The following is a 20,067-nucleotide window of genomic DNA, read 5'->3' as shown; positions in this document are numbered from 1 at the left end:
GGCCCGTGGCCCTGGGGTGGTTCCAGCCCTGCACCCACCCTCCATCCACCCAATTGGCTTCAGTGACAGCTGTGCTGGCTCCCAGCAGTTCTGGGGCTCTGAGACTGCCCTGTTCTCAGTGTTGCTGGAGAACCAGTTGAAGCCAGATGCACACAAGTTTGGCCTATTTCCAGTTCCTTTCCAGCTTTGGTGTCACACTGATCTGAAATGCCCATACCATAAAATCTAAATTCTTATCCTTTGCCCATACTTCCCTTCCTTGAGGTGCAGGTTTCTATCAGTCTGATAACACTTTACTTATTTTAAATTATAAACAAACATTAAAATCATCAGCTAACTAGATGAGACTTTGCTTTCTTATTTGATCCTGGAGCAACTTGTATGTGCCCACCCTAATTTCTATCCTCAGTACTAATGCAACGGATTAGACAATTTCCATGTTTTACAATAGCAGTCAGCAGTTAATCCAAACAACATAATTGCAATTAATTATAGGCTGGATGAAACAGTGCTGTGCTGCATCAGTTTGTGGAGACCATCCTCTAAACCTATGGCACCAATGGTAGACTGTAAATGTTTATATTTCTGAGCCACACTCTTGATTTCTCCGTTAGTACATGTAAATTTCTGTTGATGCTATTGATGCTCTCTTTCCAGAATCCCATTGCTCTTGGAATCTCTGTGTTCTCAATTAATATGTCATTTTCCTTCCCCATTCACTACCAAGACTTATTTTTTGTAACGAGGTTTTCTGTGGTGTTCACATGGCCTGCTTATGTCTTTGCTCTGATCGTCACAACACTGTGCTTGGTAGGTCCATTTATCCTAAAAATAAAGATTGTATCTGTGGTATCTTGCTCCATGGTACAAAAGTGACACACAGCCCCAAGTGCTCAAGTGACATGGGATTGTTTGTGCTGAAAGGGGGTTTGTGGTGCTGAACCACGAGCTACACCTGTGTAGGCATGGGGCTGGTTGTGGTGTAAAAGTGAAGCACCTCACTTCCTAATGGGGAGTCATTTCTGGTGTGTTTTGCTCCTAAGCACTTTCTGTACAATCTTTTCCCTTCCTGAGGTATTTTCTCCAAACTGCACACTTTTATCACTGCTAAGCTTTCCTCAGGCTATACTGGCATCTGCTCCAGGACCTGATGCTATGGAGTGGCCAACAGTTGCATTTTTTGCTAGCATACTCTGGCCCCACCAGCCCTTTTGTGATTGTAATGAGCCCCTCTGCCTTCGGTTTTACTCACACCTTTAGACACTTTACTGAGCCTCCATGTGTCCTTGATCTGGCTTCTAGGCCTCTGCCTGACTTTAAGTAATGTCTCTCCAGTTTGGATTTTGAGTATCGCCGTATCTTCTCACAGCAATTTTCTGCACAGAATTTAACTGTCTCCCTATTGCTCCTCCCTACTGACACCCTTGAATTAGAACAATTCTTTTTCAAAATTCCCCATTCCTCCTCATTCCTGGTTTTCACTTCTCTTCTGACATGATGCCCTGCTCACCAGGGACATTGTTCCAGAGCTTTCAGGAAGGACAGCCCTCACAGCCCTGCTGTCAGGCACTGGCCCTCTCTGGCCCACACATTAGCTGGGACTCCAGAGGATAAGTCCAGGTGGTCAGGAATAACCTGTGCAGGAGGCAGTAGGGATGGAAACTTTTGCAAAGAGCCCCTCTTTGCCATGTCATGCTCAGACAGCTCCCCATCCTCCTCAGTACACAAGCAGGTGCAGGAATCTGCCCCTGATCCCCATTTGTTGGCCCTAAGGTGTGTGTCATCACCTCCCACAAAGCATGGTCAAGATCCCAAATCTGTGCACAAAATGATAACATTTATTGAAAGAGTAAATTTTTTTTTAATACAAAAGAAAGCTCTGTACATAGTACTGTGATTACTTCCACATCCTTCCAGAAACACAACCCTGGAAACTGGAGGGAAAAAAAAAATAATCCCACACACACTTATGCGTACACACACACACACACACGCGCACACACACCCCTCAAACCAGTAAAATGAACTAAAAATGTCACCACACAATAAATGCCATTTCATCCCTGATACACAAGTGTTCTTACAAGTCTGCACTTAAATAAAATACACCATTAGCGTTTAACCAGCAGTTGCCTTTGGGGAGCCAGGGAGGGGACGCAGTCAGACACCCTGTAGCAGCAGGGGCTCTCCTGCCATTCTGGCCCAACAGCTCTGCTCCACAGTGCCAGCAGAAGCAAAGCAGAGCAAAGCCAGGCCACAGTGATGTGCTGGGGCAAAGGACCAACACAAACTCTGACCCCCACGCTTCTCCCTGGATGAACTCCTAGGTACCTACATTGTTTTGGAAGTATCGCTGAGCAGTTTTCCTACACCAAGCCACGGGACACGGCTCAGCACTCCCACATGCTCTGAGCTGCAGGGTTTGCATCACTCTTAGAGCAAGAATTCTATGGGGGGGGCAGCATGCAATGTCACCCTCACCAGATGGGCCACCACACTCCCCACAAGCCCTTCCCAGGCTTCTAACAGATCAAGGGCTGAAAGACCCTTCTGGGAATTCTTTGCACTGGGAGCTTGGAGGGGACCTGTCTGCATCTGTGCGCTGCAGAACGGCTGTAGGAGGGGAACTGCAGCCCAGATCGTCAGCCAGGAGTTCAGGAGATGCTGCCTGTACAGCAAGCAGGGAGAACAGGGATTAGCCACTGCTGGTCACTCACCACAGGGAGGAGTGGGGATGCCCATATCCCTTAGGCAGTCACAGGCAGCACTGCTCTGCGCCAAGAGCAGTGACACAACAGCTGTAGGTCCCTGGACCAGAAGGGAACAGGGTGGTGGTAAGAAAACCCAGCCCGCCTCTGGCTCCTGGGCACACTGCAAACTCCCTACTTCTGAGAAATGGATTTCCCACTTCCAGAGACGAGCCACTGCTTCACTTGCCTTCTGCCCATTAAGCCCAAAATCATGGGTATGAAGTCCTTATTACAGATAAGTAGGAAACAAGCATCCCACTCGGTTCAGCTTGATCCCTGGCACATGCTGGTGGATGGAGAGTGCAGCTTAAACGCTAATGCTGAGGGAACATGTCCAAGGTTACAATACAAACTCAAAAGCAAGGCCCCTTTCCTGCCTCCATGCCCGCCCACCCACCCCTCTCCCATCCCCCTGGTACAAACCCCATTAAAACTGTACAGGAGCCAAACTTTTATTCCTTAAAGAATTACATAAATACTGAGTTTAACACTTAGAAAAATAAAGTAATTTTCTTTTTTTTCTTTTTTTTTTTTCTCCAAGGCTTCTTTTGTCTTTAACTTAAAAAAAAAAAAAAAGTTACAGTAGCTGCTTCTTCCCCTAAGGATTCAGCAGCTTCTCTCACTTGCTCACTCTCCCTCCAGGGACAGGGCTAGGTAGCAGAGCCATTCACAGCAACTCCCATGCAGGACCAAGCATGCCCCAGCCCTTCTCCCCCAGCCTAGCTGAGCCTGTACAGGCATCACAGCTGCTCCCCCACAGCCCAGGATGGCCTGCAGGTCACCCTGGTGCTCAGAGGAAGAGCCTGCCACCTGCCCAGCAGCTCAGTGCCCTATGGGCTCTTCCCTTTGACATTTGAGTTGTTTCTCCACCTTGCATCAGACACAGAAATTTAGAAAGCGCTGGCTGGAGCTGCAGGGGGATGTAGGAAAGACCCAGCCATGTTCCCCTGGGTGTATGGAGTCCAGAAGCAGTGCGAGGGCTGAGAGTGTGGGGCTGAGCAGAGCACAGGGCCCCTGAGGAGCTCTCCAGGGCACCTTTGTGTTCCTGGGCATCTACCGACCACCTCATCTGTGCAAGGGCAGCTGCCGGGGCAGGGCCAGTCAGGCTGAAAATCTGCCAGGCAGCCCAGCGAGGAGGCACTGAGGGTAGAGGGCTCACTGTAGTGCATACGAGGAGGACAGGGCCACGTGCCACCGGCTGTGCCCAGCCCCCCGGGGAGAGGGCATGCAGGCCCAGAGATGCACATGCAAGCTGGCCCCTCTCTCCTGTCCGGAGCCCAGGGTGAGTTGCTGCGGCCAGGACCTGTCACCCCCACAAAGGCACATTGCTGAGGCCAGCAGCACAGCCACAACCCACTCTGCTCCAAGCTGCACCTGCACGATGGCTCCGGGTCTAAGCTGAGCCCCACATAGAGTAAATACTCATGGGCAAGGTGACTCAGAGCACCCAGAAGGAGCCAGAGCCTCCAGCTGGGAATGGCCTGCAGTATTTATTTACAGTGCAGAGCAAATCTTCCCCTCAAGAGACAAGTTTCTTTGGCTGGCGTGAGACAAGCACAGCTATTGCAGCATCCAAATGCCCCAAGCCCTGCATGGCCCCAGCACGGCTCCACCCCAGGTGGGTCCTGCAGCCCCACGCGCATGCCTGTGTGTGTGGGGGTGGGTGAGTGCGTGTGTGTGTGTGCATGTGTGGATGAAGGAAACGTGAAAAGGCAACAATAAATAACTGGTGCAGTCTGTACGAGAAGGAGTTGCTGCCAGCCCCGACACTGGCACGACAAGCCAGAAACAGAAGGCCGGCAGCAGAGGCCTCTCAGTCACTCTTGGCGCTGTGTGAGGTGTCCAAGTTGACCACCTGCAGCTCCGTCAGGCTGCTGCCACTGCTGCTCTGCTGCCCGATGACAGCCATCTAGAGAGAGAAGGGAGGAGGAACCACTGGGGGACAGCACGCCCTGAGACTGTGTGTGCCAGCAGCCTGGGGGGCACTGTCCTTCCTGGGCACCTGTCCAAGGAGGACAAGACTCCCTCACCCAAGGGTGGGTAGCACAGACCGCTTTCCCAGACCTGAGGATTGATCCTACCCAGACAGGTCTGCCCAGACACCCAAAGGATGTGCAGGCAGAAGAAGAGCAAGGACAACCCCTGAACACCTGCAAGTACTACTCTGTGCCTACCTGGTGAAGCTGGACAGCTGAGACTGGGATCTGAACCGTGCCTGATGGGGCCGTCAGGAACACTTGGGGGACGCCACCTGCCACAGAGAGAAGCACAAATGACACTGTCCCTTAAGCAGTGCTCCCCTATGGATCCTTCCTCTGAGCTCCATGGAGCTGCCTATTTGCACACATGGAGACATTCCAGAAGAAAGCCACAGGCACTAGTTTTCCAAGTGCTGGGAGAAGCCAGCACAAGGCCCCAATCCAAGTCGTGTCCATGTGGTTTCATGCTACTTTGCCCCCTCATGCAAGCACATATCCTCTCCAGAGCCTCCTGGCTCCCTCTGCTGCCTGCCCCACATGCCGCCCATCCCAGAAACCCTCAGCCATTTTACCCATCAACAGCTCATACAACCCTTTGCACAAGAGAATGGCAAGACCTAAAAACACACATCGAGCACCGCCCTTGCCAGGCCTTTGTGGAGCCACTAGGACTGCCACGAAGAAAACCCTATGCAATTAACATACAGCATAAATACACATGGGATGAGAAAAACCTGGGTGTCAGTGCACTCTCAGGGAGCAGTGACCTGGACAGCTGCCTTACCCTGATCCTGGACCTGGCCGTGGGACACCTGCATCGCTGAGGGCGCCTGTGGGAAAGCGTTGAGCACCGCGAGCCCGCCGTCGGCGAGGCCGGAGGTGGGCGCGTACATCACCGCGTGCGGGCTGGGGTACATCATGTGGCCGCCCACGGTGGTTGGCACAGACGACGTCATGATGGTTGCTGGGAGGGTCACTGCCACCAGGACAGACGACACGTGAGCACACAAATAGAACCTGCCACGCTCACCTGCCTGCTCAGCACGTCTACCCCAGCCATGCTGTGCTGAAGCACGGTGCATGGAGATAGCCATCTTTGTCTCCCAAGCTCTTGGGCAAAAGCCCCAGAGATCAAGCAGGAGAGCTTGAACCTCTCCTTTCATGAGTATGAAGGGGCAGGGAAACACAGGAGCCAAACACTGCAGGACTAAATTCAACTTGTATCTCGCTTCCGTGAGGAACCCTTAACACAGCTGTTGAACTAAATTCAGCCTGCATCCAGGCACCTGAACTCAGATTTTGCTGACAAAGAGATGTCTTCTGCATAGACAGTAAAAGTCTCAAGCAGATGTGAGCCAATGCCCTGTGCTAGAGGCAATGTTGGCTCACTAAGAAACCCCCTGAGAACTGAGCAACCCGTTCCCAGCTCCATGCTGCAAGTCAGAGCAGATAGTGTATCTGGAGAGGCTCTGAAATCCCTCACAAGGTGCCCTAGGCCCAGCAGCATCTACTGAGATACAGTGTAGCACAGGAGCTGGCAACAGGGATGAATACACCCGGGAAGCTGTCAGAAAGGCTTGGATACAGCTGGCCTGAAGAAGGAAGCTGGGCAGGGAGCAGGCATGAGGCCTGCTGGTGCGGGTGGTTTTCAGCAGTGGTTAGGAAGGCAGACAGAAGGTGGTTACCAATACCTGTTCCGCTGGAAGAGGTCTGGGTAAGGTCAGTGCTGCTGTCACTAGAGGGAGACGTTTGCTGCGGTGCCTGGTGCACCTGGATTGCCTGGACTGGAACCTGCTGAGCCATGGTACCACCTGGGGAGAGAGAGGAGCCCATGAGCCTGTGGCTCCACAGGGATACAGGAACTCTGGGCCACTTGAAAGCCCCCCAGTCCTTCTCTGGCTGCACACGGCTCCACAGCACCACTCTGTGCTGCACTGGGGGAGGCTACACAAAAGCAGTGCACGGCAGAAACCAGGGACCAAAACCTGCTCCTTCCTGGCACATGGGCCAAGAAGGGGTTAACTGGCCTACAAAGCTCCAAGAGTGAAGAAAAGGCCACAACAGCTTTTGCCCAACTCCCAGCCATGGTTCAGGAACATCCAGGACCTTCCTTGTCATTCCTGACTCCACCAAAACACAGAATAGATGTTGGGAGGAGAGGGCCCAGCCTTCCCTCCCCAGGGCTTAGCCAGCTTTCCAAGGATCACCTTACTGCACCGAGTACCACAAGAGCCCAAATGCCCACACCAGCTGGGCTCTGCTGCCTTCACACTCTGGAGCCCAGCTCCATCCTTCAGAGGGCACTCAGGGTGCAGCTCTCACCCCACCTGTGACCTTAAGGAAAGTAAAGTGCCCTACACAGGGATTAGAGAACACCTGGTCTCAAGGCGTGCATCCCAGAGCTGCAGGGGCCACACAGCCTCTGTCCCAGACCACTCCCTGCAAAGTACTTCAGATCCAGAAACAGAGCCTGGCACAGAAAGCTCCCCTAAGGCTGAAGTTCTGCCTCCAGAGGGAAGAGCCAGAGAGCTCTTCCAGAAAGGATGCCAGAGAGCAAGAATCACTGGTCACCTTGCTCAGACTGGGCATTTCCTCACACATCACACCCCAGAGACACACATCAGTTATTCTCTTAGCTCTGCCAGATCACAAGGGAAATCCAGTCCCCTTGAATGGGAGCCTGATGTCTGCCAGGGCCCCCAGGAGCCTTAAGCATTCCAAGAAAGCACAGAAGTTATCAGAGTAATGGACTTGGGCACAAACAGGCAGGACACAAGAAATACTGTGTCACTCAGATGATGGATGCAAAGGAGAGCCTAGCTCTACTCTGAAACACCCGGAGAGCCTAAACTCAGAACAAGAAGAAATTCCTACAAAGGAGAATGCACACAAGGCAGCACAGCAGCACCACTCCTCTACTCTGGGTCTCCCCTAACCTATCCTCTGCACCGTGGTTCAGTGGCTGACTGCAGATACAAACACAGAAGCAAGGGCAGCTGCTCAGAGCCAAAAGCCAGCACTCAATAAACAACCACTGGGCACCTGAGCCCCTGTGCTATCCCTCCACCAGTTCCAGCAGCACAGTTCAGCCTCAGCACAGCTGCACTAGGGACCTGTCTCCTCTGCATTTGTTAGCCACAGGCCAAGCCCTGGGGCATGAGACTGAAAATCCGCTGCTTCTCTTGGTCTGCATCCCCCAGGATGCTGCTCCTGCCTATGTCAAGCATTTTCTGCTCTGTTTTCCCATCTCTCCCCAGCAGCCACAGCCAGGGTTCCCTGTGCTCTGCCTCCTCTATGCTCCCACCTCAGGGGTCAGCTCTGTGGCCAGGCCCAGGACCCCCACAGACACCTCCATCCCCCCATCTCTAGCAAGCGGAGGAGAAGCGAGTGCTGACCTGTCAGCGACACAATCTGCCCTCCAGCTCTGGCAGGGAAGTGGAAGACTGTCTGCTGTGCCTGCTGCAGCTGTCCAGCTGTACCCGTGACCACCTGGCCCTGCTGGCTGGAAAGAGCCAGGGAGTGCGGCTGTAACTGAGTGAGAGGAATGGTAGGGGTCCCCGGAGAAAGGGAAGCACCTGCCGAGAGGAGGGAGAAAGAAAGGCTTTGTCACCACCAGCTCTTTTCACTCCCTCCAGGCTTCTTGGTGCTGCCCTGGGGTCCCAGCTCAGCTCCCTGCCACCTCCCAGCAGCAGGGCCAGCTGGTAGCACTCTAAAGAACCAGTCACTACATGACCCTTCTCCAGCCACTGGCCTGGCTAAGTTTGAGCACAGAATCACAGCCAGGCTCACCTTACAGCAGCAACCACTCTGCTTCCCTTCTGCCACTAGGTCCCCTCTCCCCTGGAGAGAACAGCAACACACTCCAGGTGCAGAGATGGACGGATGCAGTCCTCAGTCCCTAAAGGCACTGACCTGACATGAGGGTGAAGCCAGTGGGTATCGGCATGAGGCCCCCAGACGTCACTGCACTGGCTCCAGTAGTCTTCAGCACTGTCCCGTTGGCACTGGTGACGGCATTGGGGCTGATGCTGGCAGACACTGGCGCCAGGTAATTAGTGATGGGGAATGACGGGCCACTGCTGACCTGCATGGAGGTCGAGGTGGTCGGGGCTGTCTGGATGGACGTTGTTCCCGGCAGGTTGGTGACTGTGAACGCGGGTTTCAGGGCGTCCTGCAAAAGGAAAGATTGTGACAGCTTGGACCAGCCCATGAGACATCTGCCCAGGAGACCAAACCAAGCTCCGTAGGCTGCATCCCCTTGCCAAACCATACCCCCCACAGCCTGCTGCCAGCACATGGAGCAGAGCCAGGGGAGCAGAGAAGAGTTGCTTGTACAAACATGAGGAGAGCTGGAGAGAGCTCAGCGTAAACTTTGGATGCAGGCCCAGGGCCACACAGGTCCCCTGAGAGCCTTCCCCACAACACACCAGGGGACAAAGCAACCCTTCCCCTCCCCAGGAGACCCCAAAATGTCTAAGAAGAGAATAGCCTCTTTTTGGCACACACTAGGCAAAAGCAGCCCTTGCAGGGACAAACATAAAGGCATGCAGTCTCCTGTCAGGAACACACACCACTTCCCTTAAGGCAGGAAACACACGACCAAGAACAAGCTGAGAGCTGGGTCTTAAAGGCAGCTGTACACTCCCCTGAAGTGACAGGGGAGAGGTGACTAAAGGCAAACCTGGACACCAGGGAGGCCCAAACCCAGCCCTGACGGCAGCTTTGGCAGGTCCTGGGGAATGCCTCCACACTTCTCCTGGAGCAGAGGCCAGGAGAACCTGACCGTAGGAAGCACCTATTTGCCAATCCACTGTCAGGAGATGGGCATGAGGCAAATGCTTCCAAAGGACCCCATGTGTTCACTACAGCCAGCACAGTCCTGCAAGGAGCATCAGAGCTCTGTGCCTGTCCAAGGACAGCATTGCCAAGAGGAGCTGAGCACCAGGAAAAGGGCTCTGTGCTGGGTCAACACTAGCCTGAGAGACTGGCATCCCAGGTCTGGGAACAAGGGAGGAATGTGTGTGCCAGGCTGCAGTAACATGCTGGTTTCCACAGCCACAAAGCGTGTGGCTGGATGTGCCTTGGATCTGCAGGAACCAACCAAGCCCAGCATGATTCCTGCTGCCTCTGGCAGTCACACTTCACCTAATGTGCCTCCATCCCCAAAATCCCCTTTGGAATACCCAGGGTGCCCATGACTCCTCTCCTGCCTGGCTCATCTGCCCAAGAGCACACTGAGAACACGCTGCTTCACAGGAGCCCATGTCACAGACCACAGGTGACCTGCTGTCCCCATGCCCTGACACAACTGCCAGCATGCCTGGGAAGAGTTAAGGCTGCCACACTCCCACCCCTCCCACTGCAGCTGGTGGGCCCAGCTCTCCCACGTGCTAAGCCTTGTTCCCAGCTTGTCAAGCTGCCAGGAGCAAGGAATTCACAGCTCAACGAACAGCTAAAAAAGGGAAGGCAGCCCATTTTGGACAGGGGGATCCAATCCCAGGCACTCAGTCGTGCCCCAGGGCCCAGGGAGGGAGGAGAGCAACACCCCTCCACCTTGGCACCGAAGTCCCTGAAGTCCAAATTAGAAGAGGCACGTGATAACAGAGCAAAGCTCAGCAGAGGCACTTTCCATTAGCTCAACCACAAACTCCTGCCATCTCACATGGGACATGGGAGGCTGTGGGTGCCCTCCCCACGTGGGTGACAGGGCAGAGCTCTCCCCAGCCCACTAGTGAGCCAGAGCAGAGTTGGGCAGGACAGGTGCTGTTCCCAGTTGCAAAAGCCAGGGTTCCTCATCCCCAGCTACAGCCCTAAAGCAGCATACCCGTGAGATATAGCCCAAAGCAGCCAGGGCACTTAGCACCCAGTCATACTCCATACTTCCAGGCCTGGAGAAAGCATCCCAGAAAGTTCACGGCACTCTACTCAGGGAGATTCCCAGGGCTTCCTAGAAGCACAAGGGCAAACCTCAGTATAAAGCAAAGGTGCTTGGGAAAGATGCTGTGACAACAAACTTGAATCATGCACATCCCATCTCTGCCCTCCCTATTCTGACACAGGCAAGACTCAGATTCCTCCCATCTTTATTGTGTTTCTCTTGGGCTGCAGCAACAGCTCCCAATACAGAAAGAGAGCTGGGAGAAACTTTGAGATTGGACACCCATTGCCATCTCCTCATGACTGTCTGGGATGCCTCAGCAATGCTCTGGGCACCCGACAAAGCCCAGACTACATGCATAAGGCAAGTCATGGGTCACTTCAGCAGACATTACCTTCCCTTCCTGATCCAGCTGCACATCCATTCCCCACCACAGCTCAGTGCAAACCTCAGTGTGCAGAGCAGTGTCTGTGGAAGCAGCGTGCAGCAGGTGTCTGCCCAGACCCACACCACTGCTTTGCAGCATGAGCCACAGGGCACAGACCAGGCCAGCTGATGCCCATCCTGGACCACAGTAGGGTCTTGGGGACAGAAATGATCCCACTCCACAGCTTTTAGGGACTGCCTGAGGTGATGCTGTTCAGCACGGTCCCCTAGACAGAATTAATTACGCAGGTGTAGCAGGACAACAGGCCTTGGAGGTATATAGGAATCCCAATCTGGTCTCCAACACCTGGCCTGCATTCCAGATGTGGCAGAAAGTCCCACATTCTCCCACTCCAGAAAGATGACCAGATCAGGGCTACTCCCATGCTCTCACCCCAATCCAGAGCCCCTGAGCTCCCTCCAAAATATCCTTTCCCACACAAGCACACACAGGTGACTGCACACAGGCAGTGTCATTTGGGGCCTGCAAAAGATGAGAGAGGTATCATCATGAGGATACAGCTACTGTCTCAAAAGTACAGCATGCCCCAATCCCAGAACCATGGCAGGGAGTTTGGGTCCAGCACAGCAGGAGGATTTCAGAGCTGCTGCTGGTGTAGCACGGAGGAATGACCAGCAGGCTGCTGACTGCAGGTGATGGCCAGGCTGCACTGTCTTCCCACTCCACTGCAGCACTGGACACAAGCAGGCTTTGTCCATACAGAGATCTGGGAAGCAGAGTTCACACAGGAAGGCCAGGGCGTCTTTTGGAGCATCCCATGTGGCTGGACCTGATAGTCCAGGCACTGAATCTCCTGATAGTGAGGCACCTGAAACCCAGCCCTGTGCACCACCCACTCCTCAGAAGACTTCTTGGTATATCTGAATTGAGCTGGTCTCTGCCTGAGCACCAACCAGGCTTCCAGGCCTGCAGAAGGCACAACAGGACAGCCCCTGTCCCCAGCCCCAGGGCTTGCCATGACAAGAACTCTCAGCTGGCCAGGGGGGATTTAGTCAGAATGTCAAGAAGGAGACAGGGCCATAGGGCTCCTCCAGCCTCATGTCAAATGCTGGCTGTGGCCACAAGGCACCCCACTCTAAGCATTAGCACTGGGATGGAGCTTTCAAGGTTGCATCAGACAGTGAGAAAAGAGAAGTTGTGTTAAGAAGGCCTCTGCAGATCAACTGCACCCCGAGGGCACAGTTCCCTTGGGGCCAACTAGCAGTACTTCCAGGAAGAGTACAAAGGGATATGATGTGGACAAGTCTCATGCCAGGGACAGGTAATTTGTCTCATTACAAAATGCCCACAGGACGTGCCTTTTCATCCAGGAGAAGCCCAGGAGGCATAAGTCCTTACAAACACAGGCTGCACAAAGAAGAGACTGTTGCTGTTAGAAGGCTTCTTTGCCTACTGCATAGGGCTGGCACAGCTCACACTAGCAACCAGAGGCACCTAGGGAAGACATGCCAGACTGGGACAGCCAGGACTGGTGCTGGGGTCCCATCAGCAGGAACCATTCCTGGGGACTCTCCTGGGCTCCAGCACAGGGACTGCAGCCACAGGGATCTCTGGGGCTACTGATGTTTCTCAGGGCTCAGCAGCAATAAGCTTTTGCTCGTGCAGCACTGCACAGATGTGGGGAAGTGGACATTGAGGAATAGAGGGTACCCAGCAGCACCGTGACCAGAGCTGTTGTGCTATTACAGCACAAAAACAGGCAGCTGAATACCCCTGCAACTCCAGACATGCTGGACACATCTCAGGGCTGTACTCACTACCTTTGCAGTTACAGCACAGAGATCTCCAGGTTCTGTCTGCTTAATGTCTAGAGGCTCCTGCATGGCAAGGATGTTGTTGTGGCTTGAGCACAGACGGTTGGAGAGCTCCTATGACAAGGCCAGTGGAAGAACACTTTTGTAGCAAGCCCGGTACCCACAACACAAGCACAGGTAGAGCAGGGCCGCTCTAATTCCCAGCACCCAGCGGAACTGCACACAGGCCTGGGAAGCTGTGGCAGAGCCCCAAATTGAGTATGTCATCCCAGCCTTGCACCACAAACCTCCCTGCCTCCCATCTCCAAGCACCTGTGGATCTGAGCACCAGCCTGCAAAGGAAGCGGCAGGGATATGGGACACAGCTTTGAGGAACAGCGCCAGGGAGTGCAGGGACAAGACGGGGCCCTTCCAGCAGAAAAGCTGGCTCTGCCCGACTCTGCACCCGCAGCCAGGCCACCCTAGGCAAAAGGCCACAAGTAACACGGGCAGGCAAGGGCCAGCGTCTGCAGGGACAACAGGCAGGGAGCAGAAGTGGTCTGTCCAGCCAAATGTTTCCATTCCCCATGTCCTCCCTGCCCCCTTCCAAAACAGCACCAAAGCAAGAGACAGCTGCAGCTTATAAGGAATGTGAGGGGCCCTGCCAGGGACTCTGGCGAGGGAAACCAGGCCTTATAAGGCCATGGAGGCAGAATCAAATTTTTATCAATGAGTGTGAGAGCATGGAGACGCCTGGGGAGAGATAACAGTGCTGAAAGCTGGCCAGGGGGGTGGGCTGGGCCAGTGAGGAGCCACGCTGCAAGGGCCAGGACCAGGATACCTGCCACCCGCTTCCCTCCCCCTTTCAATCACCGCTACCATCAGCCAAGGAGCCAGCCAGACCTGAGATGACATGACACAAGCTCACTGCAGTCGCAGCAAAAGGGGACTCATGCTCAGCTCCCCACACTGCTATTTAAAGAGGGCTGGGGATGCTCAGGGCTCCCAGCACAGCCCACACCTCCCTGGGCGCCCAGGAACATTACCTTGGTCTCCCCGCTGCTGTCTGATTCAGACACCTGGTAGGTGAGGTCTGTCTCCTCAAAACCAGTAGCACTCATGCGCTGGTCAGTGGTGGGGTCCGAGCGTGGGGGAGAGTCCGGGGAATTGAGGCATGTTTGGATCAACGCCTTCCCCGTCTCACTGGTGATCATGGGCTGCAGCTTCCGTGTGGCAAACGTGTACACATGGCCTGTCTCGCTGGCCACCAACAGCAGGACTTGAGTGCCAGTCAGCGTGGAGAGCTCATAGGCCTGCCAGCAGGACAAGGGAAGAACAGGGAGTCACAGGTGACAGGGGCAACACACACTGCAGGACAAGCATCCCTGCATGTCCCCACGCTCCCAGAATGGCTTTTCTTCTCTTTACACCAACTTCAGCTCCCTCTCACCCCAGAGGAGCTGTGGCCTCTAAAACCAACCCAAGACTGGCTCCCTACAGGTTGAACTGTCCCATGGTGTGTTCCCATCCCCTTTAGCACACCCTTAGGGGATGTGCCTGCCAAGAGGCCAGGGGTAGAGTGGTCCCCTCAGCACAGTAGTCTGAGAACATGGGAATACAGGATTATCTCCATTCTGGAAATCCCACTGGCTTCTCCAGACATGTCTGGATGCCTCCCTCACCTCACCTCTCAGTGATGTTATTTGGCACATGTCTCTGCTACCTCATTCCCCTCACCAACACCCCTTCCAGGCTCGGACCCAGATTTCCCTCTCAGGCTCCAGAGTTCTGAGCACAGCTGCACCCAAGCACCCCTGCAGCAAGGCCACCATGCCCCAGGTTAAGAATACCTGTGGACCAGGAAGTGACTCTTCATATGCCATCACTGCACACTCAGTAGTCTCACACAAACTTCTACAGACAGGATGGCCTCATTCTATGTCCTGTGGTCCCGTACATCCAGAATGTGCCCAGCAGCACCCCACACCCATTCCCACCTTCCTAGGGTGCATGATGCCGAGCTGAGCTGGGATGCAGCACTACCCAGTTGTTCAGAAGATGCTATGAGCAGCACCAGGAATGCAGATCAGCCAGCAGCATCCATAATCCCCCAAATTTCTAATCCGTCTTTGCACACCAGGAAACACAGATTGCACTCTGAACCGGCCGAGACGTGGCGTTGGTCGCTCCCGTGGCCGAAGCAGACATTCCTACCAGGCCCTTGATGGGGCAGGGCAGTCCAGCTGTGCCACCCAACACTGGGTGTTTTTGTGGCGGTTCACAGCGAGGGGCCCGAGGACGCCGGTCAGCTCCGGCCCGGGGCTGATCGCCGCACCGGGACGGGCCTCCCCGGGCACATCACACGCCTGGGGACCGCCAAGCACACCGACCTCCCCCGGCCCCGGGGGCTCCCGCTCCCGGCCGCCCAGCTCCCTGCCCGCAGCTCCGCCGGGGGCTCCCGCGCAGCCCCCCGGAAGGGGTTGGTGCCGGGGCCGCCCCCCCTGGTCCCGCCCGCGGGACGGGGAAGCCGCCGCCGTTTCCGGACACGGCCCGCCGGCCTGCTCCGCGCTCGGACCGGTCCGGGACTCCCACGGACAGGTGGGTACCGGCCGACATCCCCGCCCGGGCCGGGCCGCCCCCCCGCACCGGCCGGAGTCGCGGGGCCGCACCTTCTTCATGATGCCGGTCTTCCTCTTGCTAAAGGTGGTGTAGCGCCGCAGCTTGTTATCGATGAACTCCATCTTGATCTTCACCCGGCCCCGCGTCTTCTTCCCGGGCTTGGCGCCGCTCACGGCCCCGCCGCCCCCGCCGCCGCTATAGGCGGCCGCCGCCGCCGCTCCCGCCGCGGGCCCCGCCGCCGCCGCCGCTGCCGCCGCCTCGGCCAGGCCACGCTTCACGCCGCGCCGCTCGCCGCCCAGCTCCTCCTCCTCGGCCGACTCCGAGTCGCCCTCGCTGCCGCTGTACAGCGCCTCCCGCTCCAGGCGGCCCCCGGGCGCCCCCGCCGCCGCCCCGCCGCCGTTCGCCCCACGCGGCACCGGCGACCGGCCCAGCCCCGAGCCGCGGGCCAGCGCGGCGGCGGCGCCGTTCCCGGCCCCGGCCTGGCTCGGCAACATTGCGGCGGCGAGCGCGGGTCGGGTCGGGCCGGGTCAGGCCGGCCCCGCCATGTCCCCGCCGCGCTCCGCGCTCACGGCCCCGCTCCGCCGCCGCCCCCGCCGCGCCGCGCCGCCCCCATATAAAGCGATACAATGTTGCCTTTTATGGCGAAGGCGCTCCTTATATGGGGCGAGACGGCGCCCCGTCGGGAGGCGCCACTCCATTGGCTGGCGGCTGCCGAGCGCCGGCGCCCATTGGCCGCCAGTTGGCGTTTGATTTGCATGCGCTCGCGTCACTCCCGGGTTGAAACACGCAGGGCGGCTCTTAAAGGGGCAGGGCGGCTCTTAAAGGGACAGCGCGGCCGGCGCGGGGCACGGGGCCCGGGGGCTGCGGCGGGGCGGGGAGGCACCGAGGGCGGCGAACGAGCGCTGGGGCACCCCCCTTGCCAGCCCTGCCTCGGCCTCCCTTCCCGCCGCCAGCTCCAGGCACGCGGGTCCTCGTAGGGGACACACCACGTGGCTCAAAGACTCCCTGCCTCGCCATCCTCGGGGTCGAGCCAGGAGGGGCTCCGCGCCACCCCGCCTGACTCCCAGCGCTGCCACCAGCTGTTGCTCCAGGCAACTTTGCACCCCGGCTGTTGTCAGAGCCTGCAAGGGACAACGCGCCGTCCATTTGTCTCTGGCGGCTGCAGAGGCACCCAGAGGGTCTGGGGGACACGTGGGTGCTCGGGGGCGTGCAGGGCACGGAACTGAGCAGGTGCGTCCACAAAACACATTGCTGAAGCACAGGCTGCTCTCTACCCAGAAGGAAAAAGAGTTCCCATTTAATAGGAACCACCCCTCACCACAGGAGGTGAGGAGGTGGTTCTGTACCATGGCCATCCCTGGGCGGGACACAGCACTTGTACGGGTGGGAAGTGGCTGGTCAGACCCTGGCTCATGCCCATGCTGGCTCTGCACATCAGATGGCTCCAAGCATTTGGCACAGGTCACATCACCTGTGCAGGTGTGACCCAGCACCTCCACAGCAGAGGGACAGCCCACACAGGACAACTGTGTGTAAGGCATACCGCACTTGGGTCAGCAAAGGTGCAGGAGGGACAGCACAGCCCCAAGCTCAAAGCTGTGAGGACAGACAGAGAATCCTTAGTTGAGAAAAGGGCTCTCCCGCACCCTGTCCTACAAACAGGAGCTGCAACCCAGGGCAAGACCTCACCTCTGGCAGCAGCAGTCCTGCCACAGCCCCATTTTGTGTCCTGGGCACCCCATGGAGGGCTCTGCAGCTCGCACAAACCCTTTCCATATCTGCCTCATCACTCAGAGGACACGCACGCTCACCCCCAGCCCTCACAGCTGTCCCCCACAGCCCAGGGCCAACCTCCTACAGAGCAAGGGAGTAACTGCAAACCCGAACACCCCTCTCAGTGCCACCACTGCCTCCCCCTCCTCCCGCCAGCCATGCTCCTCCAGTGAGCACACATGCCATTTATAGCTCCCAGCAGGGCTGCTGGAACTCACATGCCTCCCATCACATGCCCTGGCCACCCTCCCTTCAAGCTGAGCACAAACTACACCTGGCACAGGTGAGACTGAGGCCTCGCCTTGTCCTGCCAGGCTGGGAAAGGGTCAGCAAGACCCTCTGCATGGCTGGAGGCACTGGTTAGGCTGGGAACAATGAACACATGGATATGATAGCCAGAGCCAGGCTGGTCTGCCTGCTTAGCACAAGTGTGCAATCACTGCAGGTACCAGGATTTGGCTTTCTCTTGCTCACAGGACAGCTACACACGCCTTTACTCCTTCTCTTCCCTGAGCTTTCCAATTGCAAGGCCTTTTGCTTCCCAAGCTACAAGAACACCTACACAGGCAAGAGGTGAGACATGGCTTGTTCTGGACTAGCTCATCCCTTCTCCTGCAGTCCTTTCCTTCCGAAGCCTTATCCTGGGGATGCTTTCTGAGACGCTTGTACTGCCTGTGCTCCGAACGGGACCAGAGCTTCAGCCTGCCCCAGCTTCCTGGGATGCCAATCTCTTACCAAGGCAGTCAGACCCATGCTGGAGAGCCAAGCCCTGTCCCCAAGCCTTCATCACCCATGGAACACAAGTTACCAACAGGCCCTCCCTTAACCAAACCAGCAGCCACTGACAACTGAAAGCAGCTTAAAAGCAAGTTTTCAGCCTTCAGGGATATTCTCATTTACAACCTCTGTGTCATAAAATTCCCATTTCTAGCCTTGTTCTTACATGGCTTTAGGGCACAGCACTTGACACTACGCCTTAAAAGCCTCTTACCTGATTACCCCCAAATTTCCCTCCAGACAAGCTGCCTGACAGCTCCACTGCAGTGTGGACCCTGCTCTCAGCATCGCCCCAGCCCTCCACGTCCCCTTTTCAATCCTCCTCTAGGCCACTGCAACAAGAGCTTCTTCATCCTCTTCCAGCTCTTCATCCATATTGGAGCTGGCTGCTGGGGTTGCGATGGTTTCCATCCTGCTCCTGATCTTCCTACTACTGATACTCCAGCTGCTCAACACAGTTAGCTGCTCTTTTTTTAACAGCCAGATCTCTTCTATGAGCAGTAACAACTAGAACAGAGGTACTGCTGCACATATAAAACTAGGTTATGGCCTTTCTTAATGTGCTTTTTTTTTGGTCAACAGGCAGCTGCAGGAATGGGGCTGCTCCCTGAGGGGTGAGCTCACATCCTCATAAACACACAGTACCTGAGCAGAGCAGAGACAGGTGTTGGTATCAGGGACCATCCACACAGCAAACCATGGACTAAATCCAGCATCCACTTGGTCATAAGATAGTCCTGAGTGAAAATCATGACTGGATAAAAAGGCTACAATATATGCCTAGAAGACAGGGTTAGAGGCAAGGCCAGAACACAAACACCTACAATTTTGCTTAAAACAAACCTGAAAGCACAGGCTTGAGCTTAAATGCAGCTCAAGAGCATGGGGAAGTCCCAGGTGAGGCTGCTTAGGACAATTAAGGCCCATTAGTTTCCACACAACTGCCTGACACAGCTGCAGAAGAGCCACAGGGCAGCAGAGGGAATCAGCCCTTCCTCAAGCTGCACAGATCTGTGCAGTCATCGACCACAAGTGCTCAAGGATGCAGCGGTGCAGGGAGAATTTGGATAACTTAAGGGCAAGAGAAAACATCAGGGACTGCTGGAAATGCCCCATTTGGAGGTCTTTATGCTTTAGGGTGTTCTACTTGGGAGTAACACACATCCACTTGCTGTTCTCTTAGACTGTTCAGTAAATGTTCCATTTTGGCCACAGCTGGTGGCTCACTAGGTGGACCTGTGCTCTGATGGAGCCATACTGTTCTCTCGGGCCCTGCATACCACACACTGTCTTCTGTAAGGTGTTCTTTCACTTTGGGCTGAGGCAATTGGATCCCAGCTCTGTCAACTGCCCAAATGCTCTCATTCTCCTGTAGGGGCTCTGATTCCCTGCTCTGCTCCACCACATTTAGCTAGGACTGCATTTGCTCAGCTTGCTGTTTCAAATTTCTTTGGCCAACATCTGTCCCATCCCCAATGATACAGAACTTTTTAATGACAACACTCCCAAAAATACACAATCCCAACCCTCATCATTCTGTACTCTTTGGGTCTGGAGTTTGTCCTAGCTTTGGTGATTTTCCATTTGGGTGCTTCCCTGTAGTCACCAGGTCTTAACTGCATGGCAAACAAGCAGTGGAGCCTCCAGGATGTGCTGGGATAAAGCAATCCTGATGCTGCTCACAGAACCAGCTCACTACAGCCATGCTATACATGAGATGCCTGCATGCACAGAGCTGGCAGAGCAAGGATGTTACTCCCGAAATCCTTGGCATCTCTGATCTTTAGCCATGGCATCACTGAGATTCTGCTTGGCCAGGCCACCACAAGCAGCTTGGCTGCAGGAATCAGCCCACAGAGTACAGCGTTCCTGCCTGAAAGGAAGGACAGCAGACAGGAAAGTCCACAGGAATGGAATGGATGGGAGAAGTGGAACAAAAGGACATCAAGCAACAGCAAATGCAAGGGAAGCAGCCAGGGATCAGGGTGGCAGGCACCTGCTGCCAAGCCCACTACGCCAAGGAGCACCAGGTCTAGTGAACTAGACCTGGCTGTCCCCCTCTAGAGAGGGGCCCAACACCCAGCCACTGCCACAGCTTAGCTTGCCAAGA

General features: G+C 55.6%; 1 protein-coding gene across 3 annotated transcripts; it reads right to left on the bottom strand.

The window, feature by feature from the left end:
* Positions 1-3,303: 3,303 nt before the first annotated feature.
* SRF (serum response factor) lies at positions 3,304-15,989 on the bottom strand. Of its 3 annotated transcripts, none has more exons than XM_069009241.1 (8): positions 15,458-15,989; positions 13,835-14,101; positions 8,642-8,900; positions 8,125-8,304; positions 6,421-6,540; positions 5,514-5,705; positions 4,925-5,001; positions 3,304-4,659 (listed from the first exon to the last, which is right to left on the bottom strand). In XM_069009241.1, the coding sequence occupies exons 1-8, from the start codon at positions 15,899-15,901 to the stop codon at positions 4,564-4,566; spliced, it is 1,635 nt and encodes a 544-aa protein (XP_068865342.1). In that variant the 5' UTR covers positions 15,902-15,989; the 3' UTR covers positions 3,304-4,563. The 3 variants fall into 3 exon arrangements, with proteins under 3 accessions (XP_068865342.1, XP_068865344.1, XP_068865343.1); XM_069009243.1 differs by lacking the exon at positions 15,458-15,989 and adding an exon at positions 14,639-15,252; XM_069009242.1 differs by lacking the exon at positions 8,125-8,304.
* Positions 15,990-20,067: the final 4,078 nt, after the last annotated feature.

This window comes from Aphelocoma coerulescens, chromosome 3 (genome assembly GCF_041296385.1).
Source record: "Aphelocoma coerulescens isolate FSJ_1873_10779 chromosome 3, UR_Acoe_1.0, whole genome shotgun sequence".
Taxonomy (NCBI): Eukaryota; Metazoa; Chordata; class Aves; order Passeriformes; family Corvidae; genus Aphelocoma; species Aphelocoma coerulescens.
The sequence above is the reverse complement of the archived record's forward strand: the minus strand, read 5'-3'. Positions and strand labels throughout refer to the sequence as shown.